Source organism: Pithys albifrons, chromosome 3 (genome assembly GCF_047495875.1).
Source record: "Pithys albifrons albifrons isolate INPA30051 chromosome 3, PitAlb_v1, whole genome shotgun sequence".
Lineage (NCBI taxonomy): Eukaryota > Metazoa > Chordata > Aves > Passeriformes > Thamnophilidae > Pithys > Pithys albifrons.
Genome location: NC_092460.1, coordinates 66,141,420 through 66,169,053, shown reverse-complemented (window position 1 = coordinate 66,169,053; position 27,634 = coordinate 66,141,420). Strand labels below are relative to the sequence as shown.

Sequence of the window (27,634 nt, the reverse complement as noted above, 5' to 3'; positions counted from 1 at the left end):
GTGCGGGCGAGCGGTGCGGGCAATGCGCGGGGCCGGCGCTGCTGGCAGACCGAGCGATGCCTGGGGCCGGCGGGCGGTGCCCGCCGGTGCGGGCAGGCGCATGTGCAGCGCGGTCGCCCCGCCCGGCGCGGGCGGAAGGCGCCGTGTGGTTCCGGGCCGAGGGCCGGCGCTGACGGAGGCGGGAAGCTGGAGCCCGGAAGGCGCAGCCCGGGCTGAGCCGCGCTGGGGCCGCTGCCATGGAGAGGTGAGCGTGGAGACGGCCGGTGCTGCCGCCCGGGGCTGTGCCGTTCCGTGCAGTGCCGTGTGTGACACGGGCCCGGCGGCGGTGGAGCCGGCGCGTACACTGCGGGCTGCGGAACGCAGCGGGGCGGGAGCGGCGGCCGCGGGTACCGGAGGTTTTTGTGTCCCCCGGGAGCTTGAATCTGATTGCTGTTTCTTGGCTATGCCCGTGGATTGACCGGGAGCTGTGGATCGCTCAGGGCTCGCGGAGCGAGGCCTTTGCCAGGCCTGCTGAGGCATCACCGCCCGCCGGGAGCGGCCCCTCCGCCCCGGAGTAACTGGGAGCGGATCCCTTCCCTTCTGCAAGACACGTGGACTTTCCCAGTGTGTGTATCCGAAGGAAAAAATCAAATAGTGAGGTCATGCTATTCTTTCAACTGAATTTTTCAGTTCAAATTTGAATTTCGTATTGTCACATCTCTTATTAGCATTTTTTTTTCTTTTTAATAATAAATTGTTTGTTGTGGTGTAGGAGGAACAAAGTATGGGGTTTCAGGCGAGGTCGTTTTCCCTGACCTGATGAGCAGTGCTGGATGTCCTGCAGAGGAACCTTTATGTCAGTAGCAGAATTGGAGATGACTTGACACTTCAAGTTTCCCAGTTGTGGAGTTACTTTAATGCAACAAAAACATCTTGTATTTTCTGCTTGAATTTATTTGCTTGCTTTCTGTCTGTGTTGCTGTTTTCTAGAAATGGCTTTGAAGACATGCCATCCCCCCTTGAGGCAGAGATGGCCAGACCTGGACGGAAGCAAGGCTCTCAGAAAAGAGTTTCTAGTATCCTTTTTCTGCAAAGAACTTTTGTCTTCTCTTTAGCTGCTCCTTGCTGCGTTCACCAGGTGTATATATTTTTATTACTGCTATGATTTTAATTATGCTGAGAATAGTTTTTGAATACACAGTAAGTTACTCTTTTTATTTTATACCTATTTAAAATGAAGAATATATGAATGTAATGTGAAATTATTACTTGATTTTTGAGGTATTCTGCAGTCAAAATTCTCCTTTTGAGAGCTGTCTCTTATTTTCTTCTACTGTAGTCAGCTTTCTGTGGTATTTCCATGCATCAAGAAGGAGGAACGTTCAAAAACAAAACTGGAATTGCAATACTCTAACACAGTAGGGAGGGATGGTAAGGACTGACTGACAGCGTGACTTAGGAAATCTGAATGAGTTTCATTTAGACAAGTACTCCATTTTCAACAACATGGTACGTTACTTGGCCTTGACTGAAGAACTTAGAGATAAGCCAAAAGATGCAATTCTTTGCCTTTTCACAGAATAGTATTTCCTCTGAATGGAGTTTTCTCTCTCTCTTCCTTTTTCCTACATTGTAGTCTCAAACCATATCATAACTGTTGAAGTAATGGCCCTGAACAGATTATTCAGCATATTTGGGAGGCTGTAAGAGATTGGTTTTGACTATATGAAGATGTATTATTTTGATTGTGAGTTAAATGTGATTGCAAGGATGTTGCATTGTCCATCTCCTAAACTTGTTTCATTATGTTTATGTAGTGTGGTGTTTTACAGTTTTTATTGGGCATATCAACTCAGGTTGATGTCCACCCAGAGAACTATGTAAGTCATAGATGATTCCATGTCTGAATTTTTGGAAAAGAAAAAAGGAGTTTTCTTCATTATATCTTAATTTTATGGATTTATGCTCTTTTACAGGTATTCTGTTATCAGAGTATTGTGATGATTCAGTGTATCTTTCCATCCATTGTAATAGCAAGACTACAAAGGCATAGATTTAAATTTCCTCAGAATTTTTTCCCCTCCATTTTTTACAATAAGGAAAAACCCCCCATGTGATTTGACAGCTAAGAAAATGTTATTTTTATGGTTATAATAACAAAGGAATCTAGTACATTTGCTTGTGCCTCTGGTTTTTGCATGTAAAATAAAGCTAGTGAGATATTTGCCCTGATTATGTTGTGCCTAGGAATCAAGGTGTTCCTGGACACTGATAATACAGGCTACTGACACTTTTATACAACTATTTCATAGTAAATCATACCCAAAGCACTGAACCTGGTTCTTGACAGGAAGAAGAAAAGTAGAGCAACAGAGCACCTGAAACTGAGAGAGAACACATTTTTTAAAAATGCCTTCAGACTCAGAGTTGTTATGGTTGCTGTAGCATAAAGTACCTCCTCATGGGGCAAAAGGGCTCTCTTTGATCTGAGCAGTTGTGAGGAGTCCCAGACGTGTTGTGTTCATATTTCTGAACTTCACTTTGTGGTGTCCATTTTAGCCCTCCAGCTTTAAGGTTCTGGTTTAACATTTTGTGACCTAACTCAGGCTTATGAATGGAACTGTGGTTTATTCTGAAAGGTGTGTAATTTGCATAACATTTGAACTACATCAACATAGTTTTGCTTTCCAAGTAGTCACAATCATTTAGAAAAGCACGTTTAGGAGAGTGTTTCTTAACTTGTCTGTTAATCAGTTCTCACACCTCTGGATGACACTATTGGAAACATGACACCCAGAAGCCAGTTTCTTTCCCGAACTCCTAATTCGTTACTTCACCAGCCAGGTAAGACTGCTTGCTCTCTTACCGTTTAGTTAAAGGATTTCTGCTCTTGGACTTCATAATTAATAACAATTCATAAGAAGAAGGACTTGGACATGCTGTAATGGGTCCAGTGAAGGCCTGCAAAGTTGATCAGTGTTCTGGAGTATTGACATACGATGAGAGACTGAGAGGACCTGGGATTGTTTAGCCTGAGAAAGAGATTGGTGGATCTTGTCAATGTATATAAATACCTGAAGGGAGGGAGTAAAAAGAGAGCCAGGTTCATCTTGGTGGTGCCCAATGAAAAGGCAAGAGGCAATAGGCACAGCAGCATACACAGGGAATTCTGTTTAAACGTAAAAACCTTTTTTACTGTTGTGGTGGTTGAATTCTAGAACTGGTTGTCCAGGCGGTCTGTGGAGTCTCTGTCCTTGGAGGTAACCAAATCTGACTGGACACGGTCCTAAGCAACCTTTTCCATTCAGCACACCCTTGGGCAGGGGATTAGAGCAGGAGATCTCCAGAGGTTCCTTCGCAACTCAGTGCAGTGGGTTGATCCTGGCTGCATGCCAGCTGCCCACCACCCAACTGCTCTATCATTCCCCAGGTCAGGCAGGACAAGGTGGGGAGAAAATGTACTTGAAGGCTCATGGGTCAGGATATAGACAGGGAGAGATCATTCACCCATTACTGTCATAGGCAAAACAGACTGAGGAAATTAATTTATTACCAAATGTATCAGAGTAGCATATTGACAAATAAAGGCCAGATTTAAAAACACCTTCCTCTGACCCCACCCTATTCTGCAACTTAACTTTACTGCCACATTTTTTACCTCATCCCCCACCAGTGATGCAGGGGGATGGGGAAAGAGGGTTGTGATCAGTTCATCACAAGCCATCTCTGCTGCTCCTTTTTCCTCTGGAGAAGGCCTCCTCACACTCTTCCCCTTCTCCAGTGCGGGATCTCTCCCACGGGACACAGTCCTCCATGAACTTCTCCAGCGTGAGTCCTTCCCACAGGATGTAGTTCTTCATGAAGTGCTCCAGTGTGGGTTCCTTCCACAGAGTGCAGTCCTTCAGAAGCAGAGTGCTCCAGCATGTGTTCCCCACAGGGTCACAAGTCCTGCAAACTGGTCCTTCTTGGGCTGCTCTCTCCACAGGGCTATAGATCCCAACAGGAACCTCCTCCAGCACAGGCTTCCCATGGAGTCACAGCCTTCTTCCGGCATCCACCTGTCTTGGTGTGGGGTCCTATGTGGGCTGCAGGTGAATCTCTGCTCCACCATGGAGTTCCATGGGCTGTAGGGTCACAGCCTGTCTTGCTATGGGAGCTGCAGGCAATCTCTGCTCCAGCACCTGGAACACCTCCCCCTCCTTCTCCACTGACCTTGGTGTCTACAGAGTTGTTCACACATATTCTCCTCTCTCTGCCGCTGCTGTTCCTTGAGCAGTTTTTTTCCCCTCTTAAATCTGTTATCCCAGAGGTGCTACCACCACTGCTGAGGTGCTCAGCCTTGGCCAGTGGCAGGTCCATCTTGGAGCTGGCTGGCATTGGCTCTATCAGAGATGGGGGAAGCTTCTGGCAGCTTCTCACAGAAGTCATCCTCACTACCAAAACCTAGCCATGCAAACCCAGTACACTGAGCTGTGTGGTGATTCTGTGATTTTGCAGTTAAACACATTCCTGAATATGTACAAAACCACCAAGCAGCAGGCAACATTTATGTTTGTAAGTTGCTTGCTTAGGTTATTCCTGATTAACAATGTATTTTTGCCTTTTTAAAGTGGGTTTGAGCTTCATTTTCATTGTCTGACACAAGAATATGTCCAGTATCATTTCAGTTTCTCTGCCTTAGTATGTTTGTTGTTTCCTTCTATTTGCATCCTTCTTTTGCTTTTGCAGTAGCTTTTTATTATTCAGATATTTTTCCATCCTTTTTGTGACAGATTAATTCTGTTGCTGACCTTTCTGCATGTTTATTTATTGGCTGCATCAGTAGTGAATGACGTTCCTTTCCACTAGCAGAAGAAGAAATTAGCACACCTCACAGAAAAGCTGTGGAACCTCACATGGTGGCTAGGTTCAGGTTGCCCTAAAACCTCCCAATGTCATCCCATGTTCTGCTTCAGTGGGACCCATATTAGGAGAACATTTGGGGATTTTTCCCTAACTGGCACTTTGCAAAGGCACAAAGCTCCAAAGAGACATATTCTTCATGATTTCTTGGGCTTCCTGCCAAGTTCTGTGTAGTCCCTTGGTCTTTTTTGTTCAGTGTAACATCTATTGGCTTCTATTTTGGCAGCCAGCAGCAAAGATAAATGGTATTAGCATCAGCCTTCTTGTGTCAGCACTGTTGTTCTTGGTGTTGACTGGATGGTAAACACACTGTGTAAAGGTCTGTAGTCTTCTGGAGCCTCCCTCACTAGTTATGACTGAAGTAAACAATGTGCCCCTTCCTTACACATATGTATTATCATCAGGGCTTACCTCCCCTTTCCCTGCCACAGTCTCTTCTTGTAATCTTTATTTTGTCATCATTCAGGCATTCATAGAGGGGACTCCTGTGTTCTTGACATCATCTAGCCAGTGTGTTTTCCATCAAGCTCCAAGAGCATGGCTGCACCTTCCACTGTTCATTTTAGCTTAGGTACTGTATATCCTGTGTTTGTATATCCTGTTGTGGACATTTTTTGATGCCTCAGATTCCAGCAGTCCTCAAGACCAAAAGGAAAAATTAATGATCTCAATGCTGACTGAAGCTGTCGTGCTACCAAGAACTGCGGTTGAAGGTTGTCCAAGCACTCCTCTCTCCAAATAGGCTACAAAATGTTGGGACTCTGTCATTTTCTCTTTACCACTATTGATGCAGCTCCTGTCTGTCACTGCCTTGATGCAATAGTATTTTTAGATGGCTTCCCAAGCTGTTTGTGATAAGGGGACCAAAGTAGCTATTGTCTTGATGCAGATTCTCTGATCTTTGTTTTGTAGGATGATCTGTTATGGTGGATCTCCCTGTTGACACAGGATTGGGTATTTATCATCTTGCAAAGCAGTCTTTACATGGGTCACATACTCCTGGGAACACATTAGGCACTGGACTGATGTGCAGAAGTATCTGTAGCAGATTAGTGCTTGGTAGAGCAGACTTGTGGTTGCCTTTTGGTTTAAGGGTTTGGAGGCTGTTTTCCAAGTAAGAGTTACTGGAGATGTACTGCTCTTCATGCTCATGCATGTTTATCAATGAACTCAGTAACTGAAGGTGTGTCACGTATTTGGTGCATATATACACCTGCATTCAGCCTTGCTTCAGGCTCTGCCTGGAATGCAGCTGCTGGATTTCTTACTTCAGTCTCTGCTAAAACACTTTTTTGGAGCTTCTGGATAGACCATAGTGACTTTAAATATTTTTTGTTTTCAGAAAAACCTCTCTGTCTTCTAGGTACAGCAGTACCTCGGAGTTCCATGAAGCCATCGGATATGTCTGCTCTCCTGGGAATAGGAGGGAAATCTCCTCTGATTCTACCACCTTCTGGACTTTTCGGCAATCTGTCAATGGTAAGATGGTTAGAGCATCTTGTTCTCTTTTGTTCTTGTCAAACATTAGAAACTACAAGTTTATAGTGTTTCTGTGTTGTTTGCACCAAGGACAAACTGTGGGTTGGTATAAGCTTACTAGTGGTAGTATTGCTGCTTGCTGCTGGTGTTATTACTGTATTGGTTTTTGAGATGGTGCAGTGAGGAATAATAGAGGGTTTTAAGGACTTTCCAAATACACCATGTGTGTTAAACTTTTTCATAACATCGGCTTGTGACTACAAAAATCCTGACTTTGCTTGTGTACAAATTCTTCAAAGATAATTGTTTTATGTCAGCAAGTTAAAACTTAAGAATTTTTCTTATTTTAGCACTCTCCAATATTAGGCTTCACTTAGGTGTTAAGGTTTGGACTTCAAAGAACAAACTCTTCTGATTACTTTTTAGATGACATTAATTACCTTCTACTGCAATGTTATTGGAAAAACACTGATTGGAAAAGTTATCAGTAGGAATGTCTGAGGTATTTTATCTCTGTTTATTTTTAAATGAACTCAAAAGAAGTTAAGACATCCCTCTGTATCTGCATTTTAATTAATTTACCCGTTTAGTTGTTTCTGTAGTTTGATACAGGCCATTTGTTTATTTATAGCTTATCAGCTTCTGGGGCCTAGTTGATTAACATGTATACAGCTCTTAGCACTGGTACTTTCTCTTTGTTTCAGACCCTCTTGTAACTGATGTTTTGTGAGTGGAATACATTTTAGGTTAGCATTTACTGCTCTGACTTGAATCTAGTTTAGATTAGCAGGGGAAACTTGGGACTAGACAAAAGCTTTGAAAGGAGTGTGACAGGAAAATTTACTTGCTGGTAGATGAGAACACTCATCAGCCCTTTTTGTGTTTCCGACAGAGGCCTGATAGGATCTTGCTGGAACTGTGTTTGTTATTTTTACTCTGCAATGGGAGTACTATGGCATTCTGTTCTGGTTGGCTATAGTGGCAGAGAGAGATCAGGCAAGAGGAATACTGTGGGTAGAAAAGAGTTCAGAAAAAGAATCAGCCAGTGGCACATCTCTGGGTCTTTATATACTATTATTTGCTGCTGAGAATACAATTGCTGGCATGAAAACACCTCTAGGAAGCTGTCCTGTCAGTCGTCTGTTTTGGCTATTTTGCTGCTCTGATGTCAGATATGTTGTCAAACACCTCACCTGAAGTACTCTCCACAAAGTACACATAGGTCTTTATTTCCTCCTTTAATATTCTGATGCTTGATATTATTTTAAATACCTTGCTGTGATTGATAAATGGTTTTGAGCACTTCACCAAGAAGGTTGAAAGGTAAATGTTTGATTCAAATTTTAGCTATTTTGCTTAACTTTTCAAAGATGCTTTACAACTTAATCAATGTTACCTTTTAACTTTGAAACACTACCTAAGCATTTAGCATAATAGAACATTAAAGTTTGGAGTGATTTGCTTGTTTGAAGATGAAAAGTGATACATGATGTTTTACAGTATATGGGTTTACTAGATTAACTTCCATTTTTGTTATTTTCAGGAAAAAAAGGGATTTTTCTTTTTCCAGGTTAGAATTTATCTTTTCAGAGCTGTTTGCTAAAGGCATAGTTGCACCTTACCTAACCACAGTTGTTCCACTATTAGTTTTTTATGATTCTCTGTTTATGTACCATTCATATAGATTTAAAAAATGTGGAGCTAGGCTTGTAATGTCTGAGATTATGATTTATTTTCTTTATGTTCTTGTTGTGGTTTTAGTTGGATGAAAGTAGCTGGACAATGGCACTCTCCCCTCAGCAGACAGGAATGTTTGTAAATCCAGACCTGTCCAATATGACAGAAGATGTCACTATGAGTGCTGTACTGCTGCGTGAGGATGACCCTGGGGAAGCTGGTGAGACAGTCTGGAGTTTTCATAATTGACCACAGTCTTTATTTGTGGGATATAAATATGTATGTTCTTTTTTTATCTCTATTATTTTGCTGATATTTCTTAGTCAAAAACAATCTGGTTTAAAAAGTTCAGAAAATTAAACAGTTCCAGTTTATTGGAGTTTTGTGAGTTTTTGTCTTCTGTATAACCTGATGGAAAAAATGGGATGTTCTAGTGATGTGAGACACAACTGGACTAGTTGTGCTGTTAAAACTTTTGCGGATGACATATTTACAGCAAAATTTTTATAATTATTTGACTTAGCTCATAGCTTCTGTCTACCTTACTATCTTAGCTGATAAGTTCTTCTGACTTCATAGGATCTAAATAAATCATATAATCAATGTTCTCAATTAAATTTGTGAAAGATGAGGTGCCTTGTCATCAGAAGGATTTTTTTGTTGTCTGTTGTTTTGGGTTTTTTTTAATGGAGCTGTATCTGACTAATATAGCTGTTCCTTATTGAATCTGTCCTAGCTACTATGAGCATGTACTCAGATTTTCTGCATTCCTTCCTGAAGCATACGTCAACTACCATTTTTGATCTTGTGGATGAGTATGAAACTATTTGTAACAGTCAGGTAAGTAGTTTACTTGGGTTTTTATTTACTTCATTTTACAGTCCCTTCTCAAAGCAATGTTGCTGAGAAGTCACAGTGCATGACATACGTACTTCAAATCTTCTAGCTGGTTGCAGTCTTATGAGTCACACTAGCATTGAATATCACTCAATGAACATCACTCCTTCCTCGTACACTACTTTGGCCCAGGAATACCCATGGTGTAGCTTGCTGAATACTAAAAATGTCATCTGGCTGCCATTCCACTTCAAGTGTCGTGGTAATATACACATTAGCAGATATATAGATGTTTTTGTTAATGTTGATAAGCTGGATTAAAATGTATTTATTTCTCTCAGGTATAAAGAAATAAAATCATTGTATTACGATGCTTTAAGTTCTCTGCTAACATTACTAACAAGCTCTCCGTAGAGAGCTAAATGTTGGCTCAAAGGTGTCTCTGAATTTAGACACAGTTGTTTACTTCACTGGTTGTTGATTGTCAGTTCAGGATCAGCAGGGATTGACAATTTGAAAGGAAGAAATTATAATGCTTCTGTCAGTAAGTGTTGATCACAAGAAAGGTGTGCTGATTAAGTTTTTTAAGAGACTTCATACCTATGTCTATGTTAGGAAAATGTGGTTTTGGTGGGAGGTTGCTAGCCCATTTTTGTGCAAATTTATAGTTGGGACTGAAACAGAGAATGGTGAGTTGTTTAATGAGGCTTGTACCACAATGGCATGCCCAGATGGGAAGCAGTCAAGAGAAGGAAAATAAATGTGAACTTGATTATTCTGTGAGATAGGGGAACTCCTGTTTGAGAAAATGGGTAAGATCTGCAAGGTCAGGGAATAATTGAGTGGGTGTTTTAAGCCATTTGGAATTGAGGGAATTTGACTCTGTGTTGCCAAGGATGTACAAGAGTACAGTGAAGGATGCTGCTCAAAGGTGTGGCTTGGATGTTGCTGGTGGGGCTTGGATGGGGATGGAGGGACAGCACTGAGTTATCATGTTGCCTCTCAGTTGTACCCCGAGATCAGCCCAGTGGTTCCTGGCAGCCATAAGCTCTTCATATTTTCTAGTGGGTAATAGAACAGAAGATTGTATTCCTCTCTTGCATCATGATGGTACACCTCTTTCTTGTCTCCAAATCTGTGTTCACCTCTTACTTGAAAACCAATGAATATATTGATGTCTGATGAATTTGGTACACCTGAAATATAATAGGGCTCTTCTTGGCAGTAGTAGGAGCTCTGGAACTAACTAGCAATGGAAAAGATTTTATTGTGTGGCTTTCTTAATAGTAAATAAAGACAAAATAGTAGAATTTCTGTTTGGTGATACTGTAAATTATGTGGTAACTAGCAGATTGGGTTCCCTCATTTAACAGAGATAGAAAGGAAAAAGTATCTTTCAGGCGTGGATAAATGCATAAATGCTCTCACAAATACCAGTAGGAGTAACTTAATATTTGATACTGATGTGTATGGCAAGAAAAGTTGAGGATTTTAGTGGCTTGTTGGAGTTTTTTTGTGTGTGTTTTTGGTGTTTGGGGGTTTTTTGCCCCCAGTGCTTGGTGTCTCCCCTCCCAGTTTTTAAATTTTACAGTGTAAGCTGTTTTGTACAGTTTGCAAAACAAACCCACTCGTCTAGTCTGTGTTAATGTTTTTGTTATTACTAATTAAGGGAATTTGTGATGTGGAGTATTATCTACCTATTTTGAGACAGTAATCCAGCTCAGTTGTTGAAAGTATTTAGGGAAAAACCCCACACTGATGGGCAATATTAACTGTGTATAAATTTGTCTACCTCAGGTGAATATACTTGGGAAAATTGTTTATCGGGCTACTCCTGGACAGCAAAAGTTTTCCAAAACTGCCAGTGTCTTGTGGCTTCTGAAGCAGGAGATGGTAACTTGGAGACTGTTGTCCTCACTTTATAGGTAATTCCTTTGAAAAGTGCATGACGTTTTTGCACTGAGATGACTGTCTTGGATATATTTTTATGAGTTTATAAATAGGGAGTGAAGCAATTAAGTACCTATTAATAAAATGTTTATGAAACTACATTCTGATATATTTATTATCTATTTACAGAAATGAAAGTTGTGTTCTTACTATGTTTGCAACTTCTAGTATGTTTTAAAAAAACCCATTTTTATAAAGGCTTTTTAAGCATTTTTATTTATGCATTCTGATATATTTTCTCTGCTTTATTTTAATCATTAACATTTTGCACTTTCATTTCTAGAGACAGAATACAGTCTGCACTGGAAGATGAAACTGCATTTGATATCACAGTGAGTGTGGACTTATTTTTGTGGGAGGTTTTTTTAAGTGATATAAAAAGCTAAATTAGCAAAATACAGGCTAAATGCTTTTATTTTATTTTTACAATGTCAAAATTGCGGGCATTTAAAATTCAAAAGTGAAAAATGAGACTGATTTTTATCAGGACAAGTATTAAATTATTGCATGTATTGTGAAGAGTAAGTCCAAATATTAAGCTCTAAAGAGAGGGTTCTAGTGTAAAAAATACTCTGAACTTTTTATTATTTTGTTTCCTTGAGTATTCCACATACACTTGGAAAATCATAAAATATCCTGAGTTGGAAGGGACCCACAAAGATTATTGAGTCCAAACTCTGTCTCTGCACATGACAACCTAAATTCAATAGAAATAATTATTTCTTTTTAAAAGCTGCATCAATAGCTGTAATGTTCCCATAGGTCAGAGATAATTTTGGTTTTCCTAAAGGAAGAACATGTGGTCTCAAACTGTCTAGCCTTTGCAATCCTGATTCCAATTTATTTCAAGAGAAGTCCAATTTTTTTAGCATTCTTGTTTCATCTGTAGTCATCTTGTCTATGTCAATACAGCACTTCCAGTCTTTGCTGCCAGAATATGCTTAGGAAGACAAAACAATAAGTAAAAAGACTCTGCCTTTGTAGAATTTATCATCGCTTTCTTCTTAGTCATCATCAAATAGCTTCCTCTAGGATTCCCACTGCGAAGTTGTCACTGTTAAACACTGTTGTGCCAAAAAAAACCCCAAGTCTCCTCCTACCTGTGTTTTTTAGGAAAACGCATCTCGTGTTCTTTTTTTACTGCAAGTCTAATGAAAGCTAAATGAATGCAGATCAGATAGAAGGATCAGGGCTCTGGGGCTGATTTTTTTTGGTTGGTTTTTTTTTTTTTTTTTTTTTTGTTCTTTCTCACTTGGTTATGCTAAATGTGCATATGATCTTGGAAAATGTCATCTTTTAAATGTATAGTAACAAATGAGCTTTAGAATAATATGAGTGCAGGTAGTGGAATCAATGGATCTACTAACTAAAACCTTTCTGTCATCATACATTTGTGAATTATATTCTGAATCTCATGTTTGGAGTTTTTAGTGTAACTGGATGTCAAAGGTCATGCAAATAAAACAATTTATAGTATCATCCATTTTTTGAAAAGGGAATGGGGAGAGAAAACATACTGAACTTTTAGAAAGCTTATGAATTATGGGTACATGCGCAGTTTGGTATTTCTGGTTTTGTGGTAGTTTTCTTTTCCATGAAGTAATAATCAGCTTTTTCTTAAACAGGTTTTAACTGCTAGTGAAAAAACAAACATAGAAAATTTCTTCCAAAAAGATTCACTTGTTCGACAAAGTCAGGTATGACGAAAAGTTTTCAATATGACAACAAAAATTAAGTATTTATAACAATAATGCTTTATGCATGTTTTGAGGTTGTTTCTAATAGTTTTTTATATTCACTCCAGTGTATTATTCCTTCTATGGATAAAAATAACACTCTTTAGTGTCTAAAGATGAGGAAGGTTTTTCAGGCTAGCTTGGAGATGATGAAAGGCTGAGAGCTCTTCCCATTTGCAGAATCTGTTACTGTTGATTGTGATTAATAAACTTTTAAGTAGCACTAATAAACTGCAGCATCCAGTGAGAAATAGAGATCAAGTGCCAACAAGCTTCACATTGGATACTTAAAATGCAAGTGGAATAGTCTTCTGGGTCTGTATGCCTTTTGGCTGCCACATAGTTAACAAGTAGATCCAGAAATGAGAGGAAGGCAGTAAAAGTATTATTTTTTATATGTTTGCTTTAAAAATGCAATTCAATTTTATTCCAGCTGGTGGTAGATTGGCTAGAGAGCATTGCTAAGGATGAAATTGGGGACTTCTCCGATAATATTGAGTTTTATGCAAAAACAGTATATTGGTGAGTTCAGACTTTCTTTAATTATATACATGCTCTCATCAGGTGTAAGATTCACAGTCACAGAATCACTCTTGGAAAAAAGTGATTTTTAAAGTTGTTCACTGCATTTACTTCTTTTCTTTAAAGACATAGACGTAAAACTTGAGATTTCTTACCTGTCTGCTGAAATATATCTTCTCACAAGTCAGTTACTGCATTTTGGGAGGCAAGAATGGAAGGAAAAACCATCAAACCAACCTAATTTAATCTTAACCTAGATGATGATTTCTGTTATGTGTTTCTCGGGTGGTCACTTCTTATTCTGTCTTTAATTTTTGCCTGTTTAAGTTCTTTGTGTCATTGACTCTTCTCTAGAAGCCATTATTGTCATCTTTATTGTCACTGATGTGTTTTATGGCAGAAAAGACCCAAGACTACCTTTCACATTATATGCCTAGATAAACCTACTTTTAATGGCCAATGAATAGATGCTTTTGGAATAGTGCTTATTTTAAGTTGAATTTCTGCCCTAGACTGACTTTATAGTGAAGGCTAATGGGAAAATTTGCTTATGTAGAAGTCAATTAATAGTTAAATACAAGAATGATTGAAATAATGGATGCTTTTGAAAGAGAGCAAAGATATGCATATTGATTCCAATGTTCACTTCTTGTGAAACGTTGCATTTTCACAACAGTCCATTGATAAAGCAACCAAACCAAGTGTCTGTTCTGTAAACATATTCCATGTAAGAAAAGATATCTTTCAATATTTGGGTCTTATTAAAAGATGCTTGCTAAAAAAACATTTTCCTATAAAATATTTCACTACTTTCAGGGATAACACACTGCATACCCTGAAGCAGCGACAGTCAAGTTCATACATTGGAAATTCTCGAGCTCTGGTAACAGAGTTGGTAAGTATTATATGAAAATAAGGCTTGGTTTCAAAATGGTTTAGAAACAGCATATATGCTATTTTCACAGCTTTCCACCAATTCTTAGATAGTTGCACTATCTAAAAATTAGTACAGAAATTGTGAGGCGGGGCACCTCAAAAGGTCTTTTCGGGATCACTGTGGACTTGTGTTTCATTTCAGCGATCACTTCCATACTCCCACACCCCATCACAAGTATTTGTGGTCCATTTGTTGAAGTAAATGGCTTTATTATGACTTTTTATGTCTGACACAAACTAGTGTTCCTAACCAGAAAAGCTCAGAAAAATGGTTGGGAGCCATTGGAGCCATTACAGATAAGGGGATACTGTCTTTGTGCAGGAGCTAGTACAATGAAACCATGTCCTGATCCAATTCCTTGAGAGCTACTATAGTAAAAGCTAATAGGAAAGAAGGCAAGGAAAGAAAGGACTGTCCAGTAGAATGAGGTAATGAACTGCCCCAGTAACAGCAAAGCAGTCGTAGAAGATTAATTCTATTGGGGACTGATCTGAGGTATTGATTGGCTTAAGAAAGTCTGCTTGGATTAAACAAAAGCTAGTTCAGCTGTTGTGAAAAGCCTTCTCAGACTGAAGGTGGGGGACAAGAACAGTCTGGTAGGGGGATAGACAGAAGTGGAAAGGACATTTGAAGGGGAGAAGAGGTAGAAGCTGAGACGTTTGGGGCAAATAACAAGACAGTGGAGTCAGTAAATTGCATTGGCTCCTTCTGACAGGAACAGTGACAGAAGAGGAATAAAAGAAATGAGAGAGGTAAAACAGTAATATGTTCGATATTACTTACATAGTACAGATTGTTGTGCCAACATGAAAAAGTGACTTCAAATTATAAAACAGGGCAGGAAGTTAATGGAAGAGATATATAGGCGTTGTATAGATGAGTGATGACTTTTTTTCTTGCAGGATCCAGATGCTCCTATACGACAGAAACTGCCACTTGATGATTTGGACCGAGAAGATGATGCAAGGTTGTTGAAGTATCTCTTCAGTCTCATCAGAGCAGGAATGACAGATGAGGTAGCATAACTTTTAATTAAGATTTAAAATATCTTAACTGTTAAAACCAATGAAATATATTTAAATGTTTAAATTTGTCTTGTAGTGATTTTCAATTTGTCGATATCGACTGCTAAATTAACATTTTAATGAAATCTTGCTTTTAGTTAAGTAATTTTGGGTGTAGAGTAGATGTTAGGGAAGAAATGTAGTTTGGGGTCTTTTGGTTGTTTGGCAGTATATTTTCACAGTTGTGGCTTTATACTAAACACTGCCAGACAAGCACACAGAATGTTTCAGAGAACTTCCTAACTGTGTCTGTAGTCATCAGTGGATTATCACACAGGTATATATAATGACAGTTGAGTAAGAGGGGGAAAGGAGACTTGAGATTCTTGTGCCAAGTACCTTAGTCTTAGGAATATAGTTCCTTGCTTGTATTCTGTTCCAGTATGGTACACATCTATACATTTTCTAATGGTATGGGAACGTGAGCATATTGCTGCAGGGCAATATAAATATAAATGCACAGCTTCAGTTGGGGTTTGGAAGTCTAAGTCAACTGGAAAAGTAGATGACTGTGTGAAGAGATGGATTATACGTCTAAGCACCAGGACAACACTTAAACTTGTCAGAAGGATGCATAACAGCTGTTTAAGTTAACAAAGATGAGGCTGTAGCACATTTCTCTCATTGCTATAAATACTGAAAAACTAAAAAGTTCAGTGAAAAAAAATCAATGATATTTACTTTTGAGTCTTCCAAGTGTTTTAAGATACTCTGTGCTTATTTTTCACATACAACAATTTCTACACAAATTAACTATTTTAATAAGGTTCACATTTTCAAAGAAGATGCTGGAGGTTTTCCTACCTTGCTGAGAAAATCCGTTATTTTTCAGGCACAGCGCTTATGCAAACGATGTGGTCAGGCATGGAGAGCTGCAACTTTGGAAGGCTGGAAATTGTATCATGATCCTAACATAAATGGAGGTATCTGCTCCAAAGTGCATTTGAGACAGATATAAAAATAGAGCAGAGGGCTTTCTCCTAATATCTGTTTGTGGCAAAGAGAAATAGCTCTTTCTTACGAGCCTTTTTTTTGTATCCAATATATTTTCCCATGTCTGTTGAATGTGTAAAAACTAATATGAAATTACTTTATTTGAAAGTATGAGTTCACTGAATTCATCTAAACCTCCTAAAGTCACTTTCTCTTTTAAAATCAGGCATAATCACTAGGGAGTGGATGTCCCAGAGTTCTGGACAGATCTTCTCCAACTCCAGATAATATTTCAGTCTGCATTTTCTTAATATCTGATTTGTGCACGTAGTACACATTTTGTTGCTTACAGACTCAAATTAGACTCCATATCCATCTTCAGAAAGGTGTAGCAGGGCTACATTTCAGCAAATATAAGTGCAGGAAAAAGAGATGCTTTTAAAATATTTGAAAATTATTAAACTACCTTTTTCCTTGTTTCTGGAGTTCCTTGCACATGATCCCATTTGTGACACAGTTGCTCGCTTCTCTCTATGCTCAGAACATTGCAGGATTTAGCAAGGAATTTAAGAACGAATCCTAAGTGTTGGTTCCAGCTGAGTGTGGAATGCATAACACTTTCCTACTTATCAAATCCTGATAGGCTGTCACTTACGCCTGCATGCCACACCAGTGTCCTAGGCTTGTTTTGAGTCTACCTGCTGCATCTGCTGTTATATGGGTTTGAATGCCCTTATGCACATTCATGCAAAATAGCAGCACTGAAGCAGTAACATTTTTTAAATATTTTGATTCCTTAAGATGTAAAAATTATCTTTTTTTTTCCTTAACTTTGGTTTTTTCCAAATGTTAACATTGTAGATATGTTATAGCCAAAACAATAATTTTCTTCTAAGCTAGCTAGCAGCTAAGCTTTTAAAATACTGTAACTTACAGATACAAATTTACCAAACTTCCCAGAACAGGCACCTTGTGGCCCAGTGAAAAGCATCAAAATGCTTTGGGAAGAGTTTCAAAGGGATTGAAATTGGGTTAATAACAGAAAATGTTACTGTTACTGGGTTCTCTTTCTTTAATAGCACTTTTTATTTTTTTTCCTTTTCCCCCATTTTTTTTGATGTTATTTTTTGCATGTAGGAAAAGAGCTGGAGCCTGTTCAAGGCAATCCATACAGGTGTATTTGGAAAATAAGTTGTTGGCGTATGGCTGAAGAGGTAAGATAATGCTGGTTGGCTTGATATTAACACACACATTTGAACTTTTCTGAACTCTGAAACACAATTTTAAGTAAACCTACCCACTCTGTATTTGCCGCTTGTATAGTTTACAATTAATGCTTTTAAGGGGACTTCTGAAATAATACATTTATGTATTGTAGTTAGAAATCTACATAATCAGCACCAATTTTTCAGGAAATGTCTGCCTTTTTTTTCTGGTTGAAAGTAAAACCACTGACACTTTGACTTTCATCTTGACTTAGTTGAATGGGAAGGGAAAAGTGCTGCTTTCTTTCCAGGTCAATATAAATTTTTCAGGTAAGTTACAAGGGGATTCTTGTGAAGAGAAAGTCACTTGCTGTTCTTATTTTGGTTCCTGGTGTGTCCTGTGGTCTTTCATTTGTTAATGGAATATTTTGCAATGAATTAATCTCTAATAAAATGTAAAGTGACTAGAAACCTTAAGTGCTGTGTAATTAAAAGTTTGGGTGTTTTTACTGTTTATTTTAGGAGCAGTTTAATAGGTACGAAAGAGCAATCTATGCAGCTCTGAGTGGAAACCTCAAACAGGTATGTCAAGCCTCCTAGATAAGTGGTGTTTGGTAGTTGTGCATTTTTCTTTTCATATGTGACAATGATATCAGAAATACTGCAATTACTGGTTATTTAAAGATGCAGTAAACAGGAGAATGGCAAATATTTCTGCTCATTGTAGGACTGACATGTTTTAACTAAATATATGATAGTTTTTTCTTAGTGTTATTCCTACTGACTTTAAAGTCATCCTGCTTTGATGAGGGAAAGGCTGCTTTTTAAGATGGTACTAGTCTGCTTTGTTGTCCAAAAATCTCAGTTATTGTTGCTCTGTTTGGGTTCTGATGGTTCTCCATCTCTTGATAATTTTTGCTCTGTTTTTTTAATCGTAGCTTCTTCCAGTTTGTGATACCTGGGACGATACTGTTTGGGCATATTTCAGGGTCATGGTGGATACTCTAGTTGAGCAGGAAATACGAACCTCCGTAATAACTGCAGAGGAGATGGAAGAGCTCCCTAGAGATTATTTAGAAACAAAGTGAGTTTCAAGTAAAATTATGTTCCTACACTCAACAAAGCATGCTGTGTGATCTGTTTGGAATACTCAAACTTTTTTTTGTCTTTTCCCTCCTATTTTGAAGCTGGACTTCAGAAAAGGTTTTTGAAGAACTTCAGGCAACAGACAAAAAAGTATGTAATAATTGAAGTGTTTCTCCTCACTGTTTACCATTTTTAACTATTCTCTGGGTTCTGTTTTTGCTGCACTATTTAATGAAATGCTCAAATACGCACTATGACTGATCCAGTTTTATATTTCCTACCTCTATAATATGTTATTTCTCAATTCAAGTAGATTTTTCTATATACTGCCATCATTTAATGATGAAAATTTTACAGGTTTTGTTTTGCCCTGTATGACGAACCAGCTGGGTGTGCTAAAGAAACAGCTGACTGTCAAGTGTTCTCAGACATACAAAGCAGACAGAGTAAATCAACTATTTAACACTTTGATAAAATGTTCAAAGATTGATTACATTGCATTTTCTTTATAGGACTTTTTTGTGTATTTCAAAACAGGCCTTTCAAAATTTAAAAGCATCTTTGCTTTTGCAATGATTAAATTGAAACTACGCTTGCTTATCTTTGATGGCATGGGCACATGGCATCTATCATATTGCTAAGACAAAGACATGCAGTCAAGCTACAGATACACCCAGCTGCATTTGCCATTGCAGCATAGTGAAATTCCCAGCATATAGCAAATTTAGAGGTGCATTTGGATTGTATTTCTTGCATTAATGCATTAATTCTTCTATAGGGGAGAAAGTTACTTCTTCCTCAAGTAACTTTCACAGACCTTTTATTTAAGGATTTATACACATTGTTGCTTCTTCTGTGACTTTGTAGAATACGTTATCTGTAATATCATTGTTTATTCTCCTCTTCAGAGCAAAAAGCCCATAGTCTTGGATCTCTTCCAAGGAAAGTATTAACTGCACAGATCTGTATTCTGTTCTTTCTTTCAGTTTGTCGATATTCTCGTAATTTGACATGGAGATAGCAAGTGCCTTTTCTCTTGCTCTTTGTGAAGAATACCCTTTGAAATAGGATAGCTTTTTTCTCCCCTGAGGAACCTTTGCTTTATTTAGAAGTTTGTTTTCTTCATACATTAGGCTACAAGATTTTATTAGAAGTTTGAACTTTCTTCTTCTTTTTCCAGAGGGTTATAGAGGAGAATCAAGAACACTATCATGTGATTCAGAAATTCATTATACTGGGAGACGTGGATGGTGAGCTTTTCTATAAGGGATTTTTAATTGTCAACTGACTACATTATTTTGAGTGACCTTTCCAGAAACTTCTATGTGAATGGATTTTTAGAAACATGCAGCAGGCAAACTCCACCTTAAAGCTAAGCTCTAAAACAGTAGGGACTTTGTGCAGATTGACATATAAGGTAGTTTTCAAAGAAGTCATGATATCATGTAAAAATGTCAGGATATATGCAAGAATTTTCCTGAGGAATGATAAAATACATACAGTAGATATTTAAGCCAAACAAGTACATCTTTCCAAAATGGTTCCTGTTCTGTTTTGTTGGACTTTTGAGACTAAATTACATTTGTTGAATAAATGCATGATTTTGAAATATTTCTTAGGTATTTTTTTCCCATGATCCAGCTAAGGCAGACATTTATTGCTGACTATAGGTCTGATGGAAGAATTCAGCAGGTGGCTTTCCAAAGACAGAAGTGTGCTCCCAGGACACCTCCTTCGTTTCATGACACATCTTATTCTGTTTTTCCGCACTTTGGGTATGCAGACTAAGGTAAGTTCACTTGTATTTGGTTTGTGATTGTAGCAGTAGCTGGTCTTTAAAGTAGAAATGCTTGTGTGCAAGTCCATTTTTAAACGCAGATTGGACGTGGCGCTGAGTGCCATGATCTAGTAAATGGACTGGGGTTGGACCAAGGGTTGGACTCGATGATCTTGGAGGTCTTTTCCAACCCAATCGATTCTATGATTCTATGATTCTATAAACAACATAGAGGGATAGCAAATTACTACCAGGCTGATGAGGAGCTGCATGCTTAAATAATGTACTTGTTGATGTTGAAGCCTAAATACAACAGCCAAAATGAGAAAAGAGCATCCTCTTCTCCTCCAGCTCAGCTTAAAAATTGGTTTTGAGGATGGTGGATTTCACTCATAAGCCCTTTATTGCAAAGGTCCTGACTCAGACTTCAGTGTTGGGCATATTCATAGCAGCCAAGATGTTTTGAATATATCATGTTCTTACAGACAGTCATTGGAACTGTATGTATTGCTGCTGTAAGCTCATAAATGTTCTTGCTTGAAGTTTTTACTACTCACTGTAACTTTCACGTTACCTCAAAATACGAACTGAATATAGCCTACTAACTACCTAGTCTATTTGTGCTAAATATGCAGATGGATCACATAACTGTAATTACTCTCTTCTGGGGAAATCACAAGTAATTAGAACCTCTCCTTTTTTACTGTTTTAAAATTTAGAAGCCCTGATGTATCAAATAAGTTTCTGAATATAACCTCTTTTGGCAAAAGACAAATGTGTGTTTTCATTAGGTGATTTAAATACAGCTCAGAGTTACTATGTTTATTCATGCCTCTAATCACTGTTTCATTCCCTTGTTGAAATTTATTTTGAAGTCAGTTAACATTTACGTAAATAAGAGGAACGTGTGTGTGTGTGTGTGTATGTAGGTATACATAATAATTTTTCAGCCAGACTCAAAATTTGATAAAGTAGGTCTTTAAGCTAAAGTATAGTAGAACTAGCCATGAGCATATGGTTAACAGAGAGGACAAAAAAGGTGCAATTTCCTACATGAATTCCATTATGGGATTGTGAGTAACTGTTGATTCTGCCTCTACAATTTTGGAGTAAGTGAATTTACTGAATGATTTCTTGATCGGCCCTCAGTAGATTTCAGGCAGAGGAGGCAGATGATATTTAGTATTTGTTGTTTGTATACAATTTGCTTAGATGAAGGTCTTTAATTTACACATATAAAACTAAAATGATAATTCTTGATAGTAACAAACACTTGAGTCTTGGCTAAAGACGTTTAAGGTGCTCAGACTATGATGAGCAAGGTGACATTTATACCCTGTTTGATTAGAATTTTCTATAATGAAACAGTGCATGTGGTACACTGCAATAGTAATATATGTGCATAACATTTTGTTTATTAATTAAAAAAATACAAGAAAATGGAAAGAAAAATAAAAAACATTTTAAAAGTTACATTCAAGTTAGACTAAAGTCTATATTATCCAGTTGCTGAATATGAAAAGCCTTGGAACACTAAATCTTTGGATTAGAAGGCATATTTTTTAAACACACTCCAAGAGAAACAGTTCTTCCAGTTGAGCCTGTTTGTGTAGATTACTGAAGCAAGAATAAGCAAGTAACCTTTTGTCTGTTTTAATAGTGATAGCCTGTAAAGTATCTTCTATTTTATTTTCCACATTATCTGATTTAAAATTGAATTTATATTTCTTTGTAATAAGGAGGAAGTTTCTGTTGAAGTCCTAAAGACCTACATTCAGGTAAGCCTTCAGAAATATAGTTTGCTTTCTGTAATGTAATTTAGACATAAAGGAGGAAGAAAAGGAGACTTAAGGTTACAGGATGAAAAGACTCTGGTGCAGCTAATGCTCTTTTCTCAAGAGATATACATGGAAACTTGCCTAATATGCAGATTTTCTGTCAGCAGTTCTTAAATAAGAGGAAGTTCTATTGATCCTTGTTTAGAAGCTGAGTGGAATCTTTCTACATCAGAATAAAGTAATAATAAATTTGTTAAACATTTATATTTTTACCTAATACATGTTTTTACTGTAGTGTAAACATGTTTCTGTCTTTACACAGAGGAATAATGTATGTTTATATATTATATATATATTTATATAATAATGGGCATCTTCTGCATATTTCCTTCTTGTATATTTCCTTCTTGTTCCCTATATTTTCATTTTATTCTGCAGAGGCTGGTATCCGAGAAGCACACAGATTTAATAGCATTTTATGTTAGCCACTTGCCCCCAGAGCTAGCTGTTGCTCAGTATGCTTTATTTCTTGAAGATGTTACTGAGAGCGATCAACGCCACCACTGCCTTGAATTAGCAAAAGATGCAGGTGAGAGATCTTGAAGTTCCGATTATAATTTTATATCCTGGGTTCTTTTGTCTTTCAGTAGTTTTTACTCCACGACCTAGCTTCCTAGCTTTTTCCTTCCTGTGTCTCTATTCTTCAATTAAATAAAATTAATTTGCTGATCACTTCTTCACGTAGGTGTATACATGTGTTGTAACTAACCTGGAATTGAAGTTCTTTTTCTGAATTAAACTAAATGTCACTGGCTGCTGGATTATATCCAAACACACCAAGAACTAGAAGCCAGCTGTCTGTCTTAAATACAGGTTCTGAAACTTGACATGATCATATTATTTCAGAGAAACCTCTTTGTGGATTTAGGAAGGTCACGAGTATTTCAGTGTTTTTGTCCTATTTGTAGTGCTTTTTCTTAGCCATGGTGGGTTGCTGCATTAATGGAAAGCTTCCTTCCAGGCCTATACATCCAACTAAAAGGGACTACAATGAAGCAGCACTCTGTCCATTTTTTGACAATGCCTCTGTAACACTCAGAATTCACAAAGAAATAGATTTACTGCAGATTTCAGTGTCTTAACTTCTGTTCAATCATTCTTCAGTCATTTTCTTTTAAACTGGGCTAAGGTTTCAAAAATAAAACATCCTACTTGAGCATCTGTAAAAGAACTATTCTCAGCTTTTCCTTGTACATTCCTGTCAAATTATAGTCTTGCTGCCAGAACTGTAGGAATCAGTAGTCTTAGCAAATAGTGGTCCTCAGCACAGACTGAAAAACTTGTTAGTTGTCTTATTCTTTTTCTCATATTTGATATTCTCTCTTAAATATCATTCTTGTAAAATATCTGCAATAAATTACACATCTCAAAAGCTTAAAATTTATTCCAACCATGTGTGTGTGTGAAGAAGAATTACTAGTAGTAAGGCATAAGATCAAAAACTGGAGTCTGAAATTCTTTTTGTGTCAAGTTTGAATTCATGGTAGTTCTTATATAGATCTCTCTTAACCCAGGTCTGGATGTTGCAACCATAACAAAAACTGTTGTTGAAAACATCCGCAAGAAGGATGCTGGTGAATTCAGCCATCATGATCAAATGCTAGATACAGGCACAACAGAGGTGAGTAAACTTCACAGAGCAGATATCCTAGTTTGCAATCCACTATGGAGCCCTTGACCATATAAGATCCACAGTTTTCTTTGAACACTGGTGGAAATTGTCGTGAAAAAGCCGGTAAGGGAAATGCACTTTCCTTGTGACCAAATGAGGATAGTGCAGAAATCCTTAACTTCTGTTTCAGCTTCTCCTTGATCTTTGTGTGTCTGTTGCTCAGCAGCCATGTCTGTGTGCAAACATTAAGTGAAGATAAAGCCCATGAAATGTCTACAGCAAACTACGTCACAGTTGAGAGTAGGATGTTATTGTAGCTTCCGCAGGTTATGAAGATTAATACTTTGGATCCCAGATGTACCTTTTAACATGCTCAAGTGACATTCGTAGCTGCAGTAGACGCTGCCTTTGCTGACAGTTTCCTTGTCACTGCTGGATCCAACTCAGTACTTTAGGGACAGTTTCCTTGCATCAGCTGGATCCAACTCAGTACTTTAGGGACAGTTAGGTACTGTTAAAAGCCTGTATTCAAAGTGCTGTTTAGAAAGCAAAGGGTTGTTTGCAAATATTTGGCAGGTTTTTTGCTGTTCAGTACAAAGTTTAAGCTCTCTAAGACAAGAATGTAGTTTATCTAACACAGGCTGATGGCAGCTCTGAAGATTATAGCAAGGGCCCCATAAACGAGGTTTATACAGTGTATTCATATTAAAGTATGAGGAAAATGCATCATAATCCATAAAAAATTTTGAGATACGATGCTCAATATCTTGGGAACACACAGAAATTATTTTTTTATTATTCCATATTGCAGAGGTTGTTTTCTAAGCCTATGTATAAAGTGATCCCTGTTACTATGTCGTAATGCTTTCCAAACTTGTGTATTTCACTGCCCAGATTTAACATGTGTAACATCAGCTGTATGGTTGAAATGGTAGTAAATCTCTGTGTTGGTTTTTACAGGCAGATCAGCTGAAAATAGATGTGATTGACTGGCTTGTATTTGATCCTGCACAGAGGGCAGAAGCACTGAAGCAAAGCAATGCAATCATGAGGAAGTTCTTGGGTATTAAGCTTCACAAATATTGTAGACTTTTTAAATGTTGGGTTTGTTGTCATTGGCTCTTGGCACTATGTTTGCTGTAACTTTGAATCTAGTCTATTAAAAGCATGGCTTTTCCAGCTTATGAAAATAAGGTATGGAAATTGCAAAGCTGTTGATACCTAGTTCATCTTCTCATAGCATCGAAGAAACATGAAGCTGCAAAAGATGTGTTTGTGAAGATTCCCCAAGACTCTATAGCAGAAATATATAACCAATGGGAAGAACAGGGAATGGATACACCACTTCCAGCTGAAGATGATAATGCTATACGGGAACATTTATGTATTCGTGCATATTTGGTGAGTTTCAAAGAGGCAGTATTCCAAGGTATTACTTAGAAATAATGATGGTTTTGACTTGGTGGTGAAACTTTAGCTTTGTCCATTTAAATTCTGGTTACAGCTGTGCATGTAATGACCTTCTGGTCATTATATGAGTCAAAAATGTCTAAACAGTGTTTTCAATGCAATCCAGGAAGCCCATGAAACCTTTAACGAATGGTTTAAACACATGAACTCAGCTCCACAGAAGCCTTCTTTGTTACCACAAGCAAGTTTTACTGAAAAAGTGGCCCATGAACATAAAGAAAAGAAGTATGAGGTAAGTAAAAGTCCAAGTTATTTACTGTAAACTTTTATGTTTTGCTTAGGAGGCAGTCTTAGTTCAATGAAACAGAGTAGAGGACTGCTATTTTGTATTGCTTAAGAACTCTATTATAAGTTACTCTATTTTTAGGCTGAAGGGAGTATGAGACAATAGAATAATAGTGGCACTGCACAATAAGTTCTGAATTTTTAATGTGACTCAGCTTTGCATAAAATACTGTAATATAGCTGTAAATATTCATTATAATGTGTTGATTGTCAGTGTTATTAATAAATCTGAGCACTCGATTTTGCTGTTAAGTCTTTATTCTTGTATTTATCACCTTTTATATCTAAAAGATGGTGCAGTTTTGTTTTGCCAAAAGTTCTTTTTATATGGCCAGTATTCAGTTAATACAAACATTTATTTTATAAGCATGGCAGAATAAGTTGTTTAAAATTATGTTCCTTGAGGAGCTTTGCTTCTGAACAATCTGTCTGATTCTAGACAGGGAATTAAGCAAGGATGGAAATAGCTGTTAGCAGCAGGTTTTAAGTTTTAGCCATTGGCTGAAGATTCTAATTTGAATTGGAGCTGCGCTGACTGTTGCATGCTGGTGAAGAGTCTGTTTTAAAATAGCCTTGGAAATTATCCTGTTCTGCAGTGGTTTATTTTTTGTTTCTTTGCCAGATGGATTATGGCATTTGGAAAGGCCTTTTGGATGCTCTTACAGCTGATGTTAAAGAGAAGATGTACAATGTGTTGCTTTTTGTTGATGGAGGATGGATGGTTGATGTTAGAGAGGTAAAATGAGTTTTTATATCATGTTACAGACCACAAAGCATAAATTGTACCCAGGTGTTCCTTTGTCACCTTTAGTTTGATGTGTTCCTGTTAATTTGCGCTGGCCTTGCTGTGACTGGTTAGAACTTGCTTCCCCTTCAGTTACCATAGAAATCATATCTCACAGTCCAGTCTAGGCTGGTTAGCCCAGTGTTCTGCGTCTGATGCTACTAATGACGTGGTTATGCTGAGTTGCCTTTTAAAAGTAGATTTTCATAATCCTAATATGTTACTTTGCTCTGGTAAGGATGCTGAGGATGACCCTGAGCGAACACACCAGATGATTTTGCTGCGAAAGCTGTGTCTGCCAATGATGTGCTTCTTGCTGCACACGGTGCTGCACAGCACTGGGCAGTACCAGGAATGCCTGCGCCTGGCTGACATGGTCGCTTCAGAGCGGCACAAGCTTTACACGGTGAGTTAGGGAGAGCTGCAGGCAGCTCAGCTGACATTCAAAAGCTTTGTGGGTTGGCTGTGGAAGAAGCTTCTATATAGAGAGGAAGATGCCATATGTTCCTTAACATTATAAGTTTCTTTGTCGATTCCCATCCACAGCAGTAGTAAAGGGTTTCCTTGTATTCTGACTTAGGGAATCAAAGAGTTAACTTTGAAACACTGAGGACGATGGCCAGTGTTTTGACAAGCAGTTCCTCTGAATACTGGAATTACTAATTTTTAGATGGGAGCTGTTGAATTGAAATAAGTTTAAAGGTGGGACTCCATGATCTTAAAGGTCTTCACCAACCTAAACAATGCTATGATTCTAAGCTGAGCTGTAGAATTGTAATTGGTTTTACAATTACCTTTCATTTCGGAACATTGTGTAAGCAGGCTTTGTTTTGGAGCACTTGGTTTACCCCTAACCTTCTTTCCCTCCAAAAGCCTGAAAAACAACCTCAAAATGAGACAGAGCTATCTCAAGCCTACCTTTGGGTTTTCGATGCTGCTGCTAGCTTCCTGTGCCTTATTAAATGTCATTCTGAAATGCCTGATATTCATGCTATCTTAAATAGAAACATTAGAAAAAATAGTAACTTAATTAACCACCATTTACTCTAATGTCAGCATTATTCACTGCAAATAAATGTAACTTTATTATGTTTGGGGTTTTTAATTTACTCTTAGGTATTTTCCAAAGAAGAACTCAGAAAACTTCTACAGAAGCTGAGGGAATCTTCTCTGATACTTCTGGACCAGGATCTCGATCCTTTGGGATATGAAATTCAGTCATAGGTTTTCATGTAGATACTTACAAAGATTTCTGAACACGGACATTCTGGTTACATAAAAAAAACCCAAAACAACAAAACCATTACTGGGACAAACTCTTCTGATTTTTGGGGAACCCCACCCTCAGATTTCAATTTAAACTTGAAAAATTCTGACCAACTTCAGAGATGTTATTTGTTATACAACCTTTTTCATCAAATTTTTTTTCTAATAAAAGTGCTTCAAAAAGAGAAAACGTTTGTTTGTTCTAATCTAAAGTGTCATATAAATATGGTGATTGTATGAACCTCCTTTTTGTTACATGCCAGAAAGAGCTGCTCCTAGACTGAAAACATTACAT

At 37.9% G+C, this 27,634-nt stretch overlaps 1 protein-coding gene across 2 annotated transcripts; it reads left to right on the top strand.

The window, feature by feature from the left end:
• Nucleotides 1-151: 151 nt before the first annotated feature.
• Nucleotides 152-27,523, top strand: NUP107 (nucleoporin 107). 2 transcript variants are annotated; one of them, XM_071552256.1, is made up of 28 exons: nt 152-244; nt 970-1,055; nt 2,734-2,823; nt 6,245-6,360; nt 8,122-8,257; nt 8,774-8,877; nt 10,672-10,799; nt 11,108-11,156; nt 12,450-12,521; nt 12,994-13,082; nt 13,899-13,977; nt 14,922-15,035; nt 15,916-16,006; nt 17,154-17,230; nt 17,744-17,803; nt 18,160-18,305; nt 18,409-18,457; nt 19,488-19,557; nt 19,978-20,096; nt 21,824-21,862; nt 22,301-22,451; nt 23,437-23,543; nt 24,495-24,597; nt 24,775-24,935; nt 25,111-25,236; nt 25,912-26,025; nt 26,312-26,479; nt 27,190-27,523. In XM_071552256.1, the coding sequence occupies exons 1-28, from the start codon at nt 237-239 to the stop codon at nt 27,295-27,297; spliced, it is 2,760 nt and encodes a 919-aa protein (XP_071408357.1). In that variant the 5' UTR covers nt 152-236; the 3' UTR covers nt 27,298-27,523. The 2 variants fall into 2 exon arrangements, with proteins under 2 accessions (XP_071408357.1, XP_071408356.1); XM_071552255.1 differs by having other exon boundaries at nt 6,224-6,360.
• Nucleotides 27,524-27,634: the final 111 nt, after the last annotated feature.